General features: G+C 35.6%; 1 protein-coding gene across 1 annotated transcript; it reads left to right on the forward strand.

Annotated features, from left to right (window-relative positions):
• Positions 15729–21483, forward strand: LOC107611441. The gene is made up of 2 exons (XM_021109758.1): positions 15729–15866; positions 19058–21483. The coding sequence occupies exon 2, from the start codon at positions 19162–19164 to the stop codon at positions 21370–21372; it is 2211 nt and encodes a 736-aa protein (XP_020965417.1). The 5' UTR covers positions 15729–15866; positions 19058–19161; the 3' UTR covers positions 21373–21483.

The following is a 23814-nucleotide window of genomic DNA, read 5'->3' on the forward strand; positions in this document are numbered from 1 at the left end:
TTCAGCAAAAAAACATTTATCAAAACCAAATCAATTAAAGCAACCCAGGCTGAATTTCAAGAGTATTCTATCTTTCACATCATCAAAATAATTGACTCAATTCAAACCGATCCTCAACAGATTAAACTCATTTCGAATCTTTAAAGAATCAACTTCAAACATTATATTTCACAAGCCACAGAATAATTAAGCCAAACCAACATCCATAGTCATTCGAGTCAATCAATTAATACATAAGGCAGATACAATCACCAAATACACAATATCTCACATCAGTACCCATATGTAATAATTCCAATAATAAACTATAGTTTTTGGAAAGCGCCCCTACCTCAAAACGCAATTCCATAATCCAAACGTCTCACAGAGTCCTTTCCGCCTCAACCCGAACTGACGGTAATCAAAACCTCAGCTCTCAGCCACTTTCGCAATATCCATAGAAACACTAATTGCAACATACAATAACCGAGACTCAATCTTATAGCGATTAATGCTGCAAAACCTCAGCGTATGATAACAGAATAGTAACCGAAAGAGCTTTCATACCGAAAACGCTTACCAAAACTAAGAAAGAACGGCCAAATCAAGCAACAGTAGTCCCGGCGGTGGTTCTGGCAACAATCGCGCTACACCCGATGACCAGAACGGCAGCAATCAGAACTCAACCCGCAACAAGGGAAGAACTACACCGAGTAACGGCAGCCCCGATGGTGGTTCCAGCAACACCCGCGCCACTCCCGGTGAGCGTAATGGTGGAAGAAGCAATGCAGCCACTCCAAATGGCAAGCACGGCGACGAACAACACCAGCAGCGGTGAATGGCAGTAGCTCCGGCTTGGGTCCGGCTGTGGCAACTCGCGATAACTCCTAGCACAAACAGCCTCAGTACAACTCTCATGGCAGAGGTGAATTTTAACGGATAAGGAATGCTGAGGACGGTTTAGTGCTTACCAAACGACACCGCTTCAGTGGCGGTTTTCGGCGGACAGGCACGGCGGCGCGGCCCCAGACAGCAGAGGCGATAGCGAGCACTGGGGTTCAGTGAGCAGATTCGGCGGCGAGAGGAGGCACGAACGACGGCGGCAACAGCAGCACCTTCCTCCACCCCACGCGTGCGCTCTCTGTTCGTGAGCCGCCAAGGACGGCGACGAAGGTGCGACCTTCTTCCCCCTCGCGTCTCTGATTTCCTTTTCTGAGCTCCTCCCCCGTTCTCTCTGTGTGTGTGATCATTGGGGTGAGAGGGGAGAAACAGGGTAGGGGGTGCGGCTGAGGGTTAGGGAGAAAGGGTAAAATGTTGGGTGAAAATTAGGGATAGGGTTAGTTTAGTAATTTCAATTAAAAATTGGAAACAATATAATAATTGAAATCCAAATTAAATCCAACACTAATTATATATAGAAAATACTATTTTCTCACCAATTTCACAAATTATTTTTAATAAAATATCCAAATCAAATAATTAGGAGTAGTATAATTAAATCCTTTATTTTCCAAAGTAGCAGTATTAATATTGAAAATATTAATTATTTAATTCAAATCATATAGAAATCCTTATTATTTTGCAACTACCAACTTTATACTCTGAATATAGAAAATAATCCAATAATTGTGAAATTAGATAATAACCATAACTTATCTCAAATTCAATAAATCAAAACTTGCCTTAATTATCTTTAATAAAATAATTTCTGAAATTAAGGCTATAAATAACTATATGATTTGAGACTTGATCATAAAAAGACTTTTCAAAGATTCTGGGTCTTACAGGTATCTTTGGCCTTGGTTTTGCTATTGGTATGGAGGGTTTTGTTGATACCGGTTCTGTTGATATTTATTGTTTCACCTTTGATTTTCACCATTGTCTCTGCCTCCTTGGTTGTAGTTGTCTCTCTATCCTTGATTGGGATTGTCTTGCCAACCTTGATTGTAGTTACTACCTTAGTTATAGTTACCGCCTTGTTGGTAGTACCCTTGATTCGGACGGTTGTAATAAGCATTGGTAGCTGCCAAGGTGTAGTCTTCTTGGAGTTGTGGACACTCATCAGTGTAGTGAGAGTAGCGCACAAATTTCACAGACTCTCTGAGGGACTATCTTTTGACATTGTTGTTGTGGAGGAGGCAGGGGGTTGTTGTTGATTGAGCTAGAGCTGCTTGAGTATATTGGTCATCTCTCCTAGAGTCTTGGTGAGAGCAGCGGTCTCACTACTAGAAGAAACTTCCACAACATCCTTGGAATGATTGTTCCTTTGCCTTGCATTTTGGGTAGACTCAGCTAGATCGGTCTCCAGTTGCCACGCTTCTATCGCCGTCTTGTACTTTGTCAGAGAGCCACTACTCGCATCATCTAAGAGGGTCTTGTCTCTAGGCTTCATGCCTTGGCAAAAATAGCTAATCAACACCAACTGGTCAATCATATGATGGGGACATGAGTCAAGGAGATTCCTAAAGCGTTTCCAATACTCATAGAGAGTCTCTGATTCACCTTGGATGATACAGGAAATTTCTTTCCTCAATCTATATGTAACCTCCACTGGAAAGAACTTGTCCAGGAATTCTCTTCTGAGCAAATCCAAGTTAGTAACAACAGCTTCAAGTTGAGTGTAGAACCACTCCTTTGCCTTTTCCTCAAGAGAAACTGGGAAGGCATATAGCCAAACGGCAGTCTCATTCGCACTATGCCACCTAGTAGTTGAGCAGGCTGTTTGAAAATCTCTAAGATGCTTGATAGGCTCTTGAGCAGGTAAACCATAGAATTTACGCAGCAGATTGATCAATGTGGTCTTCAGTTCAAAATCCGCAGTCAAATTCGGATGACGTGCTTGATATGGCTGCAGTGTAAAATCTGGAGCTCCCGCTTCCTTAAGAGTAATTCTTCTAGGAGCTGCCATAGTATCTGCACTTAAATCAACAGAAGAGGCGTCAATGGAATTAGTAGGAGAGGAACTAGTTTCTTCCTCAAATGACGCTTCAGACTCAACCTCAGACAAGATTGGTGAATTGGGTGAAACCCTTTCACCACCCTCAGAGGCTAACCGATGCCGAGCTCGCCTAATACGTGAAATAGTCTTTTCAATTTTAGGATTAAATGCAACTAATCTCGGATCCGGTAATGAACGCATCATTCAATGAAAGAAACATAGAACTCATGGTAATAAAATATACTAAGAAAAAATAAATAATAATTACTACTAATAAACAGAAAACACACCAATAAAAATAAAAAATATAATTATGTAAATATAAAAATATTTACACCAACCAATAATTTAGCACACATATGCAACTCTCCGGCAACGGTGCAAAAAATTGATGGGAGAAAAAATGCCGGTTAAAAAATTCTGATAAAAGTAGCGTTACAAGTACAGTCTTAACCGACAAAAATTTCACTATCAATTTAAAAGTGTGTCAGTTAAAAATAAATAACCGGGAGTAGAATCCCGAGTCGTTTCCCAAAGAGTTGACACAGAATGTAAATTATTGGTAGAATTTTCCTAAATGTTTTGAAATTGAGAACGAAAAATAAATGGCTAGGAAGTAAAGCAATGAATAATAACAAGAGGTGTTATGTATTTGAAATAGAAAGCCTTGGTTAGGGGAGATAATTGGGGTTTCTATCCTTGTTGTCTTCCCCAAGTATAATCATAAAGGTTCATTACTCCCACTTATTTATCCTCTAATAACTGAAGGAAAGTCAAGTGGCTTCACTAACTCTAGCTCACCAGTCCTAATCACTTCATGAGGAAGGACTATAGTTGGTGAGAAATGAGCTAGCCAGCAATGTCCAATTACGATTGATACTTGAGCTTCACAACTCAAGGGATCCCAACTAATCAACCCTAAGCCAAGTTGAGAGTTTAAGTCATTAACATGAATGCCATTTTCATAAACATATAATATGAATAAATAAAAGACATGGTAATTCTGTAACATTAATTAAATCAAATTTTGCACGAACAATAATTAATTAGAATCAAATACGTACTAGAATTAAACATAAAAATAATTCATTGCATTAATAAATTCAAAAATAACAAAATCCAAACATGAATTGAAAGTAACTAAATGGAAAAACAAAATAAGTAGAAGTAATAGGAAGGAAAACTCTAAAGACAATGACTCCACTTGAAGGTAGTAGCAGCTCTCTCAAGATCCAATTCGAAGATGAACTAAGAATGCTAAGAACCCTAGGAGAAATAGTGTTTCTCTCTCTAGAATTCAAAACTAAACAAAAACTAAAGTGAAAGTGAAGTTGTCTTTAGTCTTAGCTTGCCCCCTGCCTCTAGTCTGTATTTTTTGGATTAAAACTGGGTTCAAATCAGCCTAGAAATCGCCCTCAGCAAGTTCTGTTAAGTGCAGCACGTGACGCTTTGTCACGCGTACGCGTCGCTGAACTCCTGCGCTGGTCACGTGTACGTGTCAGTTACGCATACGCGTCGCTGTAAGATGCTCCAAATCACGCGCACGCGTCAGCCATGCGTGCGCGTCGCTCCTCGCTTCTTAGCTCCTTAGTTTCTTGTGTTCCTTCCACTTTAACATGCTTCATCTTTATCCTTTGAGCCATTCATGCCCTGTAAACCTGAAAACACTTCACAAACACATCACGGCATCGAATGGTAATAAAGGAGAATTAAAAATTAACAATTTTAAGGCTTAGAAAGCATGTTTTCAATCGTAACACAAAATTAGGAAGGAAATGAAAAACATGCAGTTTACATGAATAAGTGTGAGAGAAGTTGACAAAACCCACTCAATTCAGTCCAAAATATATCATAAAATAGTGGTGTATCATTTAGTAACTACTCTCGCGAACTCTTGTAATAAACTCTTCTTATTTGTGGCGCTTTTGCCAGGTCCTTACACTTACGAAAGACATGTGACTAACAATGGGAACGATTGTATCTGAGGTAAGCATGATCAACGAATTTGCTGAGTGGCTACTGAAAATTGGTGATGGGTTGGTAGGGGACTCAACGGATGGCAAATCAAAGGTGGAGATTCCAAAAGACATGTTAATAAATGATAGCGCAGATGCATTTCATGAATTGGTGACATTTGTCTACCCAAATTGTTGAGCAACATTAACGACATGGGATACTTCAAGGAAAGATCAATTCTTGCACCCACGTTGGAAGTGGTCAACGAGGTCAATGCATACATAATGCAACAATTAAGTGGCGAAGAAAAAACTTATCTTAGCTCTGATACGTTGTGCATTGAGGAAGGGAACATGGAATCCGAGTTAGAAATGCTAACCTCAGATGTCCTAAATGCCATTAATTGCTCTGGACTACCTCCACACCAACTAACACTGAAAGAAGGCGTGCCTGTTATGCTTTTTGCGTAACATTGATCAATCAAGTGAGTTGTGTAACGGAACAAGACTAATGGTAGGAAGACTAGGCACTCATATAATTAAATGTATGACGTTGACCAGAGACAAAACTGGGCAGGTGTTACTAATTCCGTGCATGAACATGATACTTAACAACTAGACTCTTCCGTTCAGATTTCAATGGAGACAATTTTCAATTATCGTTTCGTTTGCTATGACTATAAATCACAAGGACAAACGTTAAGCACAATTAGATTGTACCTACATAGGCCAGTTTTCAACCATGCACAATTGTATGTTGCTTTGTCATGAGTAAAATCTAAGAAAGGGCTAAAAATTTTGATTCAAAATCATTCATCTGTACTTCCCAATACAACGATAAATGTCGTATATAGAGAAGTCTTTTCGTAACTTAGGCTGAAACAATGATCATGTATTTTATAATTTTTAATCCATAAATTATGAATTCAATAAGTGTAATCTAGAGTTAAACCCCAAAATGGTCCCTAAGATTCCAATTGCACCAATTACGTCCCTGAGATTGAAAAAAATGCACCATATTAGTCCCTGACCTATTTTCCATTAACGACGTGATGACATGGCATGATGATGTGGACTGTAAGTGACACATGTCACTTCATGATTTGGCCACGTATAATGGTATGATGATGTGGTTACCAGTGACACGTGGTATGCTGACGTGGATGGTTGTGCCACATGTCACAATGTTATTTGGCCACGTGTCCGTTTGTGCCACGTGTCGCAACAGTATTCGCCAACGTGTCATCCATTATGTCATCGTTGTATATGCACCAAATTAGTCCCTCACTTTGCATTAAGTGACTCATTTTAGTCCCTGAAATTGAATGTCGTGTACCAAACTAGTCCCTTCACCAATTTTTTCTCATTTTTTTAAATTTAAAATTTTAATATCTTGGATACACTACTTTCAATTCTATTTTTTCATATATCGTTTAAATACAAGTGCTTTCATAAAAAATTTTAAGATTTTAGTTTTAATTATATAATTTTTTTAATAATTTAACATTGGTAAATTTTGTAATATATAAGTATGTTATTATAAAAAAATAATTATATGATTGATTAGACACATTTATTTTCATAAAAAAATATGTGTTTTTAACAATAAATTAATAATTAAAATAAACATTTTTTCTCTTATGAAATACACGTTATGTGTAAATGAGCTAGATTGAAGGCACTTCAAGCACCCTCACTACCATCTTTGACCTCTGTAGTCTAGACGAAAGAGGTCAGAGAAGGTAATGAGGGAAGCTTGAAATGCCTTTACATCAACTCCAAGACGGCGGTTTTTAGGGATATCTGCAAGGAAATTTTTTTTTATAAAAGTACCGAAAGAGGTCGGAGATGGTAGTGAAGGTGCTTGAAAAGCCTTCACGTCAACTCTAAGTCGGCGGTTAGGGTATTCGCAAGAGAAAAAATATTTTATAAAAATATTTTTATTTGAAGAACATGTGAAAAAATAGAATTAAAATTAATGCATTCAAAAATATTGAGAATTTTGAATTTATAGAAAAAAATGAGAAAAAACTGGTGAAGGGACTAGTTTGGTGCACGACATTCAATTTCAGGGACTAAAATAAGTCACTTAATGCAAAGTGGGGGACTAATTTAGTGCATATACAACGATGACATAATGGATGACACGTGGATGAATACTGTTGTGACACGTGGCACAAACGGACACGTAGCCAAATGACATTGTGACATGTGGCACGACCATCCACATCAGCATGTCACGTGTCACTGGTCACCACATTATCATACCATTACACGTGACCAAATCATGAAGTGACACGTGTCACTTACAGTCCACGTCATCATGCCATGTCATCACGTCGTTAATGAAAAGGAAAAGTATAGGGTACCAACATATTATCTGCCAACTTCTGCCAACTCTTATTTATAATTGTGTTTCATGAAAGTGTGTTCATGGATGTGTCTAATAATTAATATATTTTAAATACATATATAAAGAGACACATCCAGAAAATATATCTATAAAGATACTTCTATTAAACACAGCTATAAAAAAGACATTTTTATTAGACACATCTACGAACACACTTCTATGAAACACAATTATAAATAAGAGTTGGCAGAAGTTGGCAGATATGCTGTTGGTAACGTAGCGGAACCGTAATGAAAAATAGGTCAGGGACTAATATGGTGCACTTTTTTCAATCTCAGAGACGTAATTGGTGCAATTGGAATCTTAGGGACGATTTTAGTGCATGACGTCAATCTCAGGGACCATTTTAGGATTTAACTCGTGTAATCTATTCAACTACTGACCCACATTAGTTGAGTTAAAAATGAGTCTATATTAAAAAATAAAAACAAAAAGTATCACTACACCAAATTTAATAAATAACTACACTTATTTTATAATTTTTATTTAAGAAGTCATGATTAAATAAAATAATGATATTTATTTATAGAGAAAGTATAGGGAGCCAATGGCTTAAGCGTACAATGTGTACAATGAAAGTTTAAAAAGTATTAAAGATATGACTATTAGTGTTACATTGTCCTATCAGGTTACGCTTTTGGGATGAGTGGTTTCATGACATGGTATTAAAGTTCCAGATCCGGAAGGTCAAGAGTTCGAATCTTGGTGAACCCAAAATCAGCTTTTTATAACATGAGATGTTTATTATCCCTGGTATTCGGATGGTTATTCTGAATAGTATAGGTTGGTATCCGGATGATTATTCTGAATAGTATAGGTGATGTTCATTTTATTCATAAACCAAAGATTTAGCCTATTGTACATATTGTACGCTTAAGCCATTGGCTCCTTAGCACTACTCTTATTTATATAATTTTTTGATAGTCACTAAATATTTAAATTTTTAAGTAATAATATACACTCAAATCTATTCCTTTGAATGTTTTTCTTATTTTCAATTTCTCAGAACCCTTAATGCCATTGAGATGAGAAGAGAAAAGATGAGACGGTAACAACAGCGTTCACCTTCCATCGCCGTTCACCTTCCTTCGCCATTCGCGTTCTTCGCCGTTCACTTTCTTTCGCCGTCGCGTTCTTTGCCGTTTGCGTTCGTGTTCCCATTTGCGTTCGTGTAGAAGCCACTTTGCTCTGCTTCAAACTCTGCGGCGGAAATGCCCTCCTTCGTCGCCGCTGTGAGTTTCTCAGAACTGCCACCACATAATGCTCTGCTTCAAACTTCTTGTTCTTTGTTATGAATAAGTAGCTATTTGATTTGGTAGTGGTTTGGATTTTTTTACGAGACTGAATTAAAGTTTAATTTCACAAGCGCTCAACATGTTCGATGAAATGCTTCAACCAAATGCTTCACTGATTTTTATCATTAGTCCTTTATCATTAAGCCCCTTTTTTTGTAGAGCTATGAGATCAGTTGTCATCTATGAGTCAATTATTTATCCGAATGATTAACTATTTTCACTTTTACTAATTATTCTGCTGGTCTTTCAATTATAGTAGTAGTAGGTATCATGTTAACAAGCCTAGGTTCATGTTTTCTGAGGCTTCTTTTTCCATGTTTGTTGAATGCTTTAGCCCTTGAACACTAAAGTCTGAAAGACCATCTTAACTTTTTTTTACCAAAGATAGGAGACTCGAACCCGCAACCTCTTAATTGAGTATGGGGAGACTATGTCATTTGAGCTCTAATTCATTGGCAAAGACCATCTTAACTTGTTTTTGTATGAGAATATAATATAATATGTATATTTATTTCCATTAAAGGTCATGTGTTGTGTTAGTTCATAGTTATGTATATATTAAGGGTGTGTTGAAGCCTCTCGTTGAAGTGAAAAGAAAAACATAAAATAAAAAAAATAAATAAAAAATAGTGATGAATATGGAAAAAGGAGTTAGTAGGCAAAGGATTCGATGGTCCCAAAACGTTTAGACGATTAAATGGTCCCATAACAAAATATGTTTTTTTAAGTTTTTTAATAACTGCTAAATAGTCCTTATTTAATTTTAATTATAAATTAGTCCTTTATATATTATTTAATTATAAAATCTATTTTTTATTTTTTTATTATTCATCTATCATGTTTATTGAGAATCAAAAACTAAAACAATAACAAATTAGATCTTCCATTAATCGTAATAAATATTTTACAATCTTAATCGATCATAATTTTATCATTGATCCAATTACATACGTATTGGGTTGGAAAATCGTGTTTGTTAAAAATTCAATCGATTGGAATTGATATACAATCGATTGAATTTTGCAAGGTATGTGGGATTTTTCTTATTCAATTGATTGGTCATATTACCCAATCGATTGAAATCATCCAAGTAATCTGGGTTTAGTTAATTCAATCGATTGGTTCTGTTACCCCATCAGTAAATTATTATTTTCGAAAACTCCATTTTTCAACTTTAATTCCCCAAATACGAATTTTTTTATGCAAAACAAGTTCGCCGCACTATAATTTTCATAGAGTTTGTCTAACCCGGACGAACTTCACTTTAAATTCTAAAAAAAATGGCTAACTCAAGTTCTTAAACTTCACAATAGATAATGACAACCATTATCATCGTTTCCAGAGTACACAAGAATATTGGAGAAATAATAGTTTTTTTTAATTTATAATGAGAAAAAATCCTGGTTAAATATGTCTTATTCCGTGTATTTTTGGAGACGATGATAATGGTTGCCATTAATGTTGAAAAAGCCATACTTGTTATCGGTGTATTTTTGTGTATTCCTATGTACTCTTGTAGACGATGATAATGGCTTAAAAATTTGAGTTTCGTTGGTTTTGAAATAAATTCGAGTGAAATTTGCCGGGGTTAAGCAAACTCTATAATGTGAACTCTATAAAAAATATAGAGTGCGGCTAACTCGCCCTAAATAAAAAAAATCGTATTTGAAAAATTAAAGTTGAAAAATGGAATTTTGGAAAATGATTTTTTTTTTTAAATGATAAGTAAAAATGATTTTAGTGTTATAGGAAGTGTACTGGAATTTTTTTCATTGGTAAATTTTGAAGATGTTAGGTATATTTACAGACATTGGGATGGATGAGTAATACTATGAGGACGATGACATTAACCAACAAAAAGAGCTAGTATGTGACCAAGATATGATGGATAAACAATATGAATCTGAACAAGATTTTGGAGATGAATTTAATAACGGAATAACAGAACCAATCGATTGAATTAACTAAACCCTGCTTTGATGATTTCAATCAATTGGGTAATATGACCAATCGATTGAATAAGAAAAGCCTCACATGCCTTGCAAAATTCAATCGATTGAAGTTTGAAAAGCCTGACTTTCAATCGATTGATTTGTGCATCCAATCGATTGAATTTCTAAAAAACACGATATATTTTTTCAACCCAATAAATATGTAACTAGATTAATGATAAAATTATGATCGATTAAGATTGAAAAATATTTATTACAATTAATGGAATATCTAATTTGTTATTGTTTTAGTTTTTATTCTCAATAAACATGATAGATGAATGATAAAATAATAATTTATAAAATAAAAAATAGATTTTATAATTAAATAATATATAAAGGACTAATTTGTAATTAAAATTAAATAAGGACTATTTAATAATTATTAAAAAAATTTAAAAAATATATTTTGTTATGATACCATTTAATGGTCCAAACATTCTGGGACCATCGAATCCGGTGCCGAGTTAGTACATTTTACAAAGGAAGGGTGAAAAAGGTTGAATAGTGTGTGACTCTTTTTGTTTTTCTTTTGGCTACTCTTTTAACAGTTAACCTATTTCTTATTGTTATTAGAGGCTTAGACGAGATTTTAGATAAGATTCATTCATATAGTGATATGTATATAAGTAGTGCAACTCTTTAATTTGGTATGTATGGCATATAAATACATATTTACGAAGAAAGAAAAAGACACGTGGTAAAAATATCAAATCAAATCTTACATATCCCAATGAAATGAATGGCACTACCACCATTTCTTGCAGCTTTGATTAAAGGCACTAAGGCAGATGAGGGATGGGGTTACTACTGGGTTTCCAATTCTCTGTTTTCTCTTTCTTGTTCATTTAACAATTTTATGCATAATCATACTGTGGTACTGGTTACATAATTATGCTAACATTTTATGCATATTCAATTTCTTACTAGTATACTCGCTCATTAGTAAATTTTATGCATTATTGGTGTGTCTTGCTTGTCATTAACAAACATGTCTTAATACCTTGTTCCTGATTTTATAGTCTGCAATGTTAGGTTGAGTTGTAGAAAAAATAATTTATCCTAGTTTTTTGTGTGTGAAAAGGGGTTAGCCTTGGCCCAAGAAGGATGTTGCTGCCTTGTGGCATAGAGTTCATTGACATTGTAAGTGTAATTTGTGTGAAAAATTGAAAGGTTCCACCACTTAGGAGTGTAATTTTTAGGTTAGACTGAAATTCATGGGACATTGTCAATGTGAAGTTTTTCCCTTTTACAAGCTGAACAAAAATTTGATATTAGTCCATGTAGAGTCTTTCTTATGTTGTAATGTTAAAGCACTACGAGTCTATGACTTTATCTTTTCAAATATGCATGTCTTGTGGAGTTGGATTTGATCACAGGGTATGCATTTATCATTTAGAATAGTTGGATTGAGGTCTGTAACAGTGAGAGCTTGCATTAACTTTTCAAACACTATTTATGCTTCAAATGGTTCAACGATTCATTACCATATACTGAGCCTATTTTAAGATAATTAACTCTTCCTAATACCCTGCAAAATGAAGCCACATCTAGAATTAAAATCTGATATGATTAATTAACTTTGGTAATTATAATTCTTAAAAGAATCATATTCTAGAAGCTTACTCATCAAGAGATATATAATATCTTTAATTTCAACCTTGCTTAATACTCCAATGCTGCAGATTAGTAATATGTACATATAATATGAGAAGTAATTTGTGCTTTTTGTAATATCTTTTGTGAAAGTAGGGAGAAGATTCAGACAAGTATTGTTGGAAGTGAGAGAGTTAAAAGGTGGAGCTTCCTTGCGACATCGCCACATTCAATTAGTTTTTTTCTTCATATTTATTTTTACTATGTAGTTTTTCTATATTTTTATTGCATTGTACTTTTCATAGTATAGTATTTATTGCATTACAGATAGAATTAAGGCTATACTCTTGTTTTTAACTTAGTTTTCACTTGAGCATTGTCTTATTTTGTATTTGGTTACTACAGGGATTTTCTTCATGGAGCCGGAGGGGGCCAATGAGAAGTGTGGCCGAAATGATATAAAAGGTATTGCTTTTGAGATGGAAGGGAAAACTGAGGAGGAAGTTGAAAGATATGCAAAGTTCTTCAAAGACAGATACAAGGAATTAAATGGTACGCATTGTGACAATTAAGCATTCTTTTGTCTGTCATTTCTGTGTTTGGTTTATACTTGTTCTTTGAAATTTGTTTCTGATTAATATATGTTATTCCTAATTTACACATTTTGAATCATTCTTTAGATTATGATAGAATTATTAAAAACATTGAGAGGGGAGGCTAGAATTTCACGGAAAGATGAAATCATGAAAGCTATTGGGAAGTTGGACAAAACAAAGGGAAGTTATACAATGAAGAATGTGACAGGTTCATGGTTGGTATTATTCTTTTTTAATGTTAATAATAATAATTTCACTTTTCATTTAAACTTTGCAGAATTCTTTTTTACTTCATTATAAAACTTGCATATATGAGGAGCAAGTAAATTTTCTTGTGACCTGATTTTCTTATTGAGGTAAGATAAGGATATACATTATATTTAAGTTTATGGACTTGCATACTTAATTTTCATCATCAGCAACTTCTAAAATGATTGTAGTTTATAATCATAGTCTCTTTAAAACTTGTTGATTTGTTAGCTATCCTAACATATTCTCTAAAATATTTTCTTTATATTCTCTAATACGACCATCTTCTTTTGCAAGTAATGAACCTCAACAACATAGACCATCCAACATTTAAAAGAGTTTTACAATTGAATTGTTAGCTTTACATGATTGGATTAAGTTGGAAGTTTTTGAATTTACATCTTATGGATTATGATTATGGAAAACTTTGTAGAATTTAACTTTTGAAATACATTGTTGCTATTTTTGTAAAACTTATGGAATTGAGTTTGAATTTGTTGAAATACAATGCTATTTTTGGAGAATCCAACTTTTGATAATAGAAATAAATTATTATTTTATTAGTAGACACATAAATTATTATTTATAATAAAAAAAAGTTTTGATGTTGGAAAGATTATGACAGTTTAAAAAGTCACTAAATACAGGAAAAAACTGTCACAGAAATTAGTAATTTAGTGACGGTTTCAAATCGAAAAATCGTTACTAAAAATAATGTAACGATTTAAACAGTCATTAAATATACTTAAAATTTGTCGTAAAAACTAGTAACTTAGTTATGATTTCAAATCGTTGCTAAAAAATTTGTAACGGTTTAAAACAGTCAAGAAATATAAGAAAAAAACTATTACTAGATTTAGTAATTTAACGACAGTTTGAAAACGTCGTGAAATATAGCACAAAAAACACATTGACAAGTGTTACAAATTAGTGACAGTTTTATACTTCAAAAATCGTCACAAATAATTTAGTGACACTTCTTACCAACGGTGGTGCAAAACTGTCACTATATCAATTGGCGACACTCAAATTTGTGGCGCTTATTTTAACCGTTGTGAAAACATTTAGTGACGGTTAAAACTGTCCCCAAGCATTAAAAAGACCGTCGACAAAATGCTATTTTGTTGTAGTGTATCAATCAAGGCGAGCAAACGAATACGATAGGCATATAGAGCAATTAGATTACTAAGAAAAATTGTGTAGTGCTTTATATTTTAGTAGCATGTTTGTGGCATGTATTAAGAGTTAGAACATATAAAAGGAATGTTGTGGTTATTAATCATGAGGTTTGTGTTTTAATCTTGTTATAGTCCATGATTATGAATCTATTTTTGATAGCAATTTCAAAGAAAATGGATAAATAGTGTCATTGAGTATATCTTTATTTTGCTTTTGTTAATGAATCAAGTTGTAATGAACAATTAAAAAAATAGAATAAATAAATATTATAAATATAAAATTATAAATGTTAAGTTAAATAAAATAATTTAAGTTATTATCTTATTATCTCCATATCTTTATCTATATGTAAAATTTAGTATACCAAAAGAATAAGTTAAATTTTTTAAAACACTGAATTGAGAGTCACATCTTTAGCGTAATATTAGTTAGTCATCAAGTTAATACCGTTACATTTTGAGTGAGTGCAAGCATTCACCACATTAGATAATTGTCTCCATGTGAATTATTTAAGGAAGATTCTTGAACTACTTTAATTAAAAGCAAAAATTGACTTTATAACAAATTGAAATATCATTTATCCGGTCAAAACAATAATTTATTTGAAACCAAAATATGAATATTAATGACATAGAACAATAATAGTCATAATAATAAAACTTATGATGGTCATTCATTGCTGTGTTATTTGTATATGTGTAATGAACATACATGAACATATTCCCCATTTGAAATGATGGGTAGACTCCGCATGATAAAAGCTGATTATTAAATCAAAAATCTCCTCTAGAGGTGTACACGGACCGGGTGAAGTTGGGTTTGATGTGACTTAGACCCAGCTCGAAATATATACCGAGTCTATTTATTAGACTCGAATCTGACCCTAGACCCAATGAAACCAACACACTTTCGGGCCACAATTATACCGGGTGAAAACCGGGTGAAAATCAGGCCATTAACATTATATCACTACCACAGAAGCGGAGAGTAGTGGCGAAGAAATAGCAGCTGTGGCCAAAATCGCCGCATATTGGACGGATAACTGCAGAGATGACCGGCGGTCTGGATAAACGACGCAAAACGCTCCTAGATAGCGGCTGGGCAGCGAAGACCGCAGCTAAATCAGGATATATATCGTCAACATTCCTCGTCTGACCCTATATTCTTGGCGCGCACCAAAGCAGAGCAGAGGCGCGAAACACACCCACCCCCTGTGCCACAATATACCCGGCGACTACTTCCATAAACGCCGCTAGGTGAGTTTTAATTCAGTCTTCCAATTCCCCCTTTTATATCACAACCAATAATCTCTTCCCCCCAATTGTGCAGAAACCCGCGAGTTTCTTTTAGCAGCGCGCCAACCAAGAGCAAGAACAGAGCCGTGAACTTCAGCGCAGGAACCCACCCAGGTGAGGATCTTATCATAATTCAATGTGCCCATTCCCCCCTGTCATCTTATACCCTTTAATTGAGTCCCCCAATTTTGCAGAAACCCCTAAAATTTTCGAGCTATTGCATGTCATCCACAAGTCCTGAAACCATACTCTCTCAGCCATTGTGTGCAAAATTCCTGACCTTTGCTCCACCTTGCGCTTTCGTGTTGGTCGTCGAGCCGCACAGCTGCCATCAGTGCTTCTCTCACCGGGGTTGAAGTTGAGCATCTCCCCCTTCACTGGTTCGTTCATCCATATTGACCTCTTTTTCGTGTTTTCATTCTTGGTTCAGACTTTTGAACAATAATTTGTCTATATCTTCTATGTGTTGGGGTTAATTGCTGCTGTTTAGAGTTAGGAATTTGATTCATGTGACTTGATCCACTATGAGCAAGCTCAGCTGCCTAATCATTTATCTGTTGTTGTCATTACTTTAACTATTTGAACAATAGAGAGTTGATTATCTAGATAGATAATTCAGTATGATTAATTAGTGTATTACTCTATGTATGATTAGCAAGAATTGAGTATGATGAGTTAGCATATTACTTTGTCTATGATCAACAAGAATTGAGTATGGTTAATTATTATATTACTCTATGTATGATTAATTAGCTATGTTAAAAGATTAATCTAATTAGAGTATACATACAGCTGCACATCTGTGTATGATCAGCCTGAATGAATTGATCTGTTAATATTACTATGGTTGTCTACCCCTAATAACTTACTTTTTACTATGGACTTAGTATAGACCTTGCTTGTTTAATTTAATTTATCATTTATTTAATTGACCTCAATTTCTTTGCCTTCACGAAAGTTTTCTCTTTCTTTTTCATTTTTGGTTAATACAGTTTACCGTTTCATTGCAAATGAAGACAAAATTTCAATTGAACTCAGTTATATGCTTCATTATTGTTACTATAATTATCATTGTTATAGCATCTTCCTTCCATGGCTCAAATCCTCATAATGGTATCCCAATAATCAGCTGTCAGGCCCATTATCTCTATTCTATTATGCTTGTTCCCTGCAGAAAATTAGGATTTTCAGTTAGATTTGTTGGTCAAAGTATTAACTAAGTAGTTAGTGTGTTTCTCACAAATACTGAATTTCTATTTGTGGAATTTTATAGCAAAATTCTTTAAGTCATGGAATACAAAAAAAAAAAAACAGGGCTAATATATTCGATGGAGGGTTGGTGGATTGCCAAATAAAATTAGCAATGTTTATGTTTACCAAAGAATTACTTATTTTTGTTTTCTCAAATGTGATAATGTGATTCTTCTGCAGTTTGATTTTTTTTTTTTTTTGTATTTGTAAATTCAGTACTTAGTAATAATTGGTTACTTAGTTTTGATTATTTGATTATAACGTTTAATTAATTGGTGTTAGTTTTTTTTATGAACTGTGATATTACTTCTGCAGTTTGATCTCAGTTCAAGTGAGAACATTTAAATTTATTTTGAACCTTGAGATGTGTTTTCCAAATCTACTACTACTAGTGCATTTCGACAAAAATGCATTTGATATAGTTTTACCCGGATTGGATTCTAGCCTCAACTAATTTTATTCTGTTGCATTAACAAAGTGGTTTTTTTCCAAACCTTACAATAAAAATCTATTTGGTTAACACTTATAAATCAGTACTATGATAAAACCTTTCTTTTTATTCTTGTGTTTCTTAAAACTGCCTTCGTTTTTTACCTTCAACTTGGCTGATTTTTTACTAGCATGAAAAGTTATCTAATATTGACTTTTTTTGGTATTTATTGTGCTATGTCTATTTATTTTATATGTAATACTAAATGTAATCTTATAACAACTATTTCAAGGTGTTTTTCCCTTGTGCACACACTAAATTTTCAACATCGTGTACATGATTTTTTTGGGTGGTGCTATATGATATGAATGTTTTCTGCATGAGAAGTGTTGAACATTAGTGGTCTGTGATGTAAAAATATATTATTAAGAAGCTGGCTGATATCATTAGAAGAGGTGAAATTAAACTTTGTGAAGCTGAATTTGTTATTTTATTAATTATGTATTGGTACATAGGATTTTGCTGCATATTGGTTAAAATAGCTTAGGACAAATTTAGAGTAAAGCACTTGTGCCATGCTTATACAGTGCTACTCTGTTAACTCTAAGCATATAATAACAGATGGTAAAGGGCCAAAGGGCTAAAGTGATAGTGTCCCAATTCTTATATATAACAAGCTGAGTGTCTTTTTCCTTCTTTTCAATTGGCGAATAGAAGATAGTGTTAGAGTAATTAACATCTGTGTCACAACACATGTTTGAAATGCTCATCTACATGATGCATGGGCTTCACACACAGCTTGTGCCTTTCTTTCCTCTCATCATTTACCATTTTTTAATTCTTGTACTATTGTTTTTAAGTTAGTCATAAAATGGGGCTTTTCTTAAATAAGTAGTTAATTAAGAACCCATCTTTAAATACTCTTTGTTAGCTAGTAAAAAAGATTCTATTATGTTTTGTTAATTAAACAAATATTATAACTTTATGCCAATAATTTAAGGTTACGATTTAGATCTTATAATAAGTTAATTTTCCATGACCAATTTTAATCAATAATTTTCATTGCTTTATGATTAAGATCAATGATCAATCAAGTACTAGATCACATGTAGTTTCAGTTAATATATAATTTTATAGGCATAACCAAACCAATTGCTTAGCTTTTCAACAAGTAAAGAACAAAAATCCTACTCTTTCTGTCTCTCGCATTAATAGTTAATACCAAGAGCATATCATAAACTAATCTGTTTCTTTTTTCATGATAAATCCAATTTGACCTCCACTTTTGACTTTCAAATTCCAAACACTACTCCAGGCCTCCAGCATATAATCTTTGTATATTACATTAGTTTTGAATTTCTTTTTCCACTATACATGATGCCTGTTGACAATTTGCTATGCTTATACTAATTCAAAAAATTCAGTGCTATTTTCTTTTTTCATGACTGTTTAGTTATACCTTTTTTTCATTATCTTTTAAATCTAACTTTCATTCCTATTTTCTTTTTTCATTTTTTAAGGAAGCTTTTATTTTCTTTTCACTTTTTGGACTTGGAACCAGCAATTCTTTCACCCAATAATTATTTAAAAAGCACAGAATTTTGTAATGAGTAAGCCTCCTCCCTAATTCCTTTCGTGTGCTACATGTTACCTGGGATGCAAGTAACTTTTATTTCTGTTTCCGTTTTGAGTTATTCCGTTACTCTCTACATGTTTTTGCTTGTAATATATTGTCAAATTTATTACGTATGGTGCTCTCCCATCTCATTATTGTGATAAACTGTTATTGATTCTCTTGACACACTCCCCATTTTTTTGCTTTATTTTATTACAAGTTTTATGTATTTTTTTACTATTTTTTTATTTGTTTCTGCTATTTCATTCATTTAGACATTGATAAGAGTTGGATTACAAAGCCTAGAGGGAATGCAGAATATAGGGATGGTCTAAATAGATTCCTTGACTTCGCATTTGCCAATGCATCATCCGATGGGATGATACATTGTCCATGCCCTTTGTGTGGGTTTCGGTGTTACCAAACTAGAGAGGACGCGTACGATCACCTTCTGATGAAACCCTTTCCCCCTAACTATACCTTTTGGTTACATCACAGCGAGAGGATCGTAGATGAGAGATCCAGCGCTAGGGAAGAACTAGAACCTAATGTAAATTTAGGAGATCAAATGCGGGACATGGTCCACGACGCATTCAACTTCCCGGGATTACAGAGTGACGACGAAGACTCGAGGAATGGGCATGTCGGAGACGTTGCGGAGGGGTTGCCGTACTTATCTGATGAACCTAGCTGCGAGGCTTGTGCCTTTCACGACTTGCTTGAGGACGGCGAGCAGGGATTATATCCGGGATGCTCAAGATTTTCGAAGCTGTCTTTCTTAGTTAGGCTGTACCATATAAAGTGCATGTGCGGAGTGAGCGACAAGGCTTTCGGATTGATTCTAGAGCTACTGGGGGATGCCTTTGAGCATGCAAGGATTTCGAAGACCTTGCACGATGCCAAGAGGATCATAAGGAAGCTCGGCATTGGGTACAAGAAGATAGATGCATGTCCAAATGACTGCATGCTATACCAGGGTACAGACCAAGACTTGTCTAGATGCAAACGGTGTGGGGCATCCAGGTGGAAGCAAAAGACCAGGAAGAATTCTTTAGTCAGAATCAACGCCGTTGTCAAGAAGAATGGAAAACCTCTACCGGTGAAGATTCTCCGTTACTTTCCTCTGATTCCACGGTTGCAGCGATTATTCATGTCCAGCAAGACATCCGTTGACATGTTGTGGCACAATAGAGGAACCAACTCTGACGGTTCCTTGAGGCATCCCAGGGATGGCGAGGGTTGGAAAGTATTTGACAGGAGATATACTGACTTTTCTGGCGATCCGCGCAATGTTCGCTTAGCCCTAGCTAGTGATGGCTTCAATTCTTATGGAAACCTCAGTTCAAAGTACTCAATATGGCCAGTGATTCTTATTCCGTACAACCTACCCCCATGGATTTGCATGAAACAAACCAACTTTATTCTCTCTATGATTATTTCTGGTCCTAAAATGCCTGGCAATGACATAGATGTCTACCTACAGCCCCTGATCGATGAGCTGAAGGAGTTGTGGGCTGGTGTTGATACCTACGACGCCAGTGAGAAGAAAATGTTCAAGATGCGAGCTGCACTGATGTGGACTATCAGTGATTTTCCTGGCTTAGGCAATTTATCTGGCTGGAATACTTACGGCGGGAGAGCTTGTCCCACGTGCAATTTGGATGCCGAGACTATGCGACTCACCTTCAGTCAGAAATGGTGTTATATGGGTCATCGTCGCTTCTTGAATCGCGATCACAAATATAGACAGGACCGGAGTAGATTTGATGGCAAGGTAGATGATAGATCCCCACCTACCAAATTGACTGGTAGGGATGTCCTGAGACAATTGGAGGGTGTTCCTGTCTCACAAGGCAAGGTGCAAGCGGTGGGCGGTAAAAGAAGGCACGGACAGCAGACCGTGGTGCAAGACGAGTCTCCCTGGAAAAAGAGGAGTGTATTCTTTGATTTGCCGTACTGGGAGAACAACGAGTTACGTCACAACCTTGATGTAATGCACATAGAGAAGAATGTATGCGACAACATTATTTTCACCATGTTGAACGAGAGCGGTAAGTCCAAAGACCACCTAAAAGCTCGAAAAGATCTCCAGTTGATGGGCATCCGGCAGGATATGTGGCCAGTTGAAGGTGGAAAGTATCCCGCTGCAGTCTTCACCATGCGGAATCCAGAGAAGGATGTCTTTCTTAGGACAATCAAGAATGTGGTCTTTCCAGATGGGTACTCTAGCAACATTTCTCGCTGTGTTGATTTAAAACAGCGCAAGTTATTCGGCTTGAAGAGTCATGACTGCCATATTCTAATGGAACATCTACTGCCAATTGCATCAAAACATGTGTTGCCCACCCCAGTGTCCGCCGTCTTAGCTGAGTTATCAGCCTTTTTCCGAATAATATGCAGTAAATCCATAGATCCTCAACAACTACCTCTCCTTCAGGATCGTGTAGTCCATACCTTGTGCCACATGGAGATGATATTTCCACCTTCCTTCTTCACAGTTATGGTTCATCTAACGGTGCATTTGGTCGAGGAGGTCCGTCTCGGTGGCCCAGTGCATTACCGGTGGATGTACCCAATTGAGAGGTATTGATCCACTTAAGCTTTCTCGACCTGTTTATAAATGGATAGCTGTCATCTAGTAATTCGTACGTTATGTTCTTAAAGGTACCTATGTCGTCTCAAGCAGTACGTACGTAACAGGGCACAACCGGAAGGACCGATTGCAGAGGGCTACTTATCCAAAAAGATTCTCACATTCTGTTCTAGATATCTAGATAATGTCGAGACTAGGATCAACCGACCAACGCGCGTTGACGACTGGCCGATCGATGCTCCACCGAGCGAGATTGCTAACATGTTCCCAGTGGTTGGAAAGGCGGTCGGGGCAAGTTCATTTTTTACTCTAACAGCAACCGAAAAGCTTCAAGCACATCGTCATGTACTGGTCAATTGCATTGCTGTAGAGAAATTCTTGGAGTAAGTACAAAGCCTGAGCTATAAAATTATACAATGAGCCAATTTGGTACTGATAGTACTAAACTTGAACAAACCTTTCGTATGCACAGTGAGTACAGAGCCATCACAAAGAGAAAACTGCGAAGTAGAACAAGGTCCCAGTCTCATATAGATAGCGTTGTGCACAGGGAATTTGCCAACTGGTTCAGGCATAAGGTAATCTTTCATATCTCAGGATCCTACTACCCTTTGACGCCCTATTGCCTCTAATGGTTCAATTCCAGGTCCCATTTGGAAGCACCAATCATTCGAACGAGTTGCAGTGGCTCGCTTGCGGTCCCCTCGCTCAGGCCAAACGCTATCCAGCTTACAATGTCAATGGATTTAAATTTAGGACCATGTCGAGGGAGGAAGGGATGAAAACACAGAATAGCGGGGTTTATGTCACTTCGGATACTAGAAGTTATGCAAGTAAATGGGATGCCAATGTTGCTGTCGGCGGCATCTCGTATTACGGGAAATTAGTAGACATCATCGAGCTAAATTACAGTGGTCAATTCAATGTAGTCTTATTCAAGTGTATTTGGGCAGACACCACGTCGGGCAGAGGCATCCGACAAGACGTTCTGGGCCACACCTGTGTCAATTTTGCCAATCCGATTCACACCAGTGATCGAGAAGACGATGAGCCGTATATATTGGCATCTGAGGCTCGTCTTGTTTTCTACGTAGAGGATGAGGTGGAGAGCGGATGGAGTGTAATAGTCCATGTGAAGCCAAGAGATTTGTTTGACATGGGCGAAGATTATGAATATTGTGAGGTCGACCTTAATCCACAGGCCTGTATGACTAGCTTGCCTGAATTTGATGTCGAACGGCTGCGGTTGACAAGAGACGGCGATTTAGAGGAGTCCACTAGTGAAAGGGTTGAAGATTGTGATGAGGCTGCCGATTCCTAAAAAACTGTTCTCCACCATGCATGTAGCTCATATACATGGCAGTTCTGGATATATACTACTGTCCTGATTCACCTACGATAGATATTGGATTTTATTTTTGTCATATCATTAGATAATAGGTTGATTATAGTGACTTATTTGAGATTTTTTAAAACTTATCCCCTCATATAAAGCTCTTTTATTCAACTATGTCTTCACAATGCTATTACCTCTCCAACTAGACTTCTTATAATCACATTTTTATATTGTCCTTGTACATTCTTTCTATTTTTGGTGGACTATCAGGGAAATTGGAGAGCAGAGACTTCTTTCCCATTACTAGAAGCCGTTGGTTCGCAGAGAAGATGATAGCTGAGTCTCCATTCTCTTCCTTGGACCACGCAACATCCTTTGCAAGACAGGTGTGGTTTAAAGAGTCCCGCATACAATCATGGTTGGATGCCTTCTCTGGACAAAGTCACCTCTATCGAGCCATATCTCATGCGCCGAGATCAATGATGAGGGTTTGTTTGTTGCTGCCCAATTTATTTTTGTACTCCATTTTCTTATTCATGGAAAGCAACCATATTCATGTGATAATTCTAAAACTTTAGGAAATGCTTCATTGGGACCGAAAGTACCGGGCTAAATTTGGGTTTGAGTTTGTAACAAGTATGGAGACGTGGTTCTCACAGAAGATACTTGACGAGGTGAAGGTAAATATTCACTTATTACCTTGCTATTTATTTAACGTATCACAATTTTACTCACCCTCGTTATTTTGTTCATTCGGTTACCATTTTTATACTTAACTTCCTTTGAGCTGAACAAGTATCTCTCTTCTTGCTCCCCATAATTATTATTATTCCCTAATATTAAAAAATAATAATAATAAGATCATAGTTATAAGAGCATATATATATGAGTTAATTATTCCTAGAGCTATATGTAAAAAAATGAGTAAAGTTAAATAATATTTTAATTTAACTTAGTTTCATTCTAACCTTAGATAATGTCAATTTAGTTTCAATTTAATTTAATTAATTTAGTCTATCTTTAACTTTTTCCTTTTTTGAAGAAATTTTTAAATTAAACATTTTAAGAAGCAAAGACTAAACGGAATTATACTTCACTATAAT

Source organism: Arachis ipaensis, chromosome B08 (assembly GCF_000816755.2).
Source record: "Arachis ipaensis cultivar K30076 chromosome B08, Araip1.1, whole genome shotgun sequence".
NCBI lineage: Eukaryota > Viridiplantae > Streptophyta > Magnoliopsida > Fabales > Fabaceae > Arachis > Arachis ipaensis.

Excerpts from the sequence above, each read along its gene's own strand:
- LOC107611441 (XM_021109758.1), top strand. The coding sequence starts at position 19,162 with ATGATACATTGTCCATGCCCTTTGTGTGGGTTTCGGTGTTACCAAACT.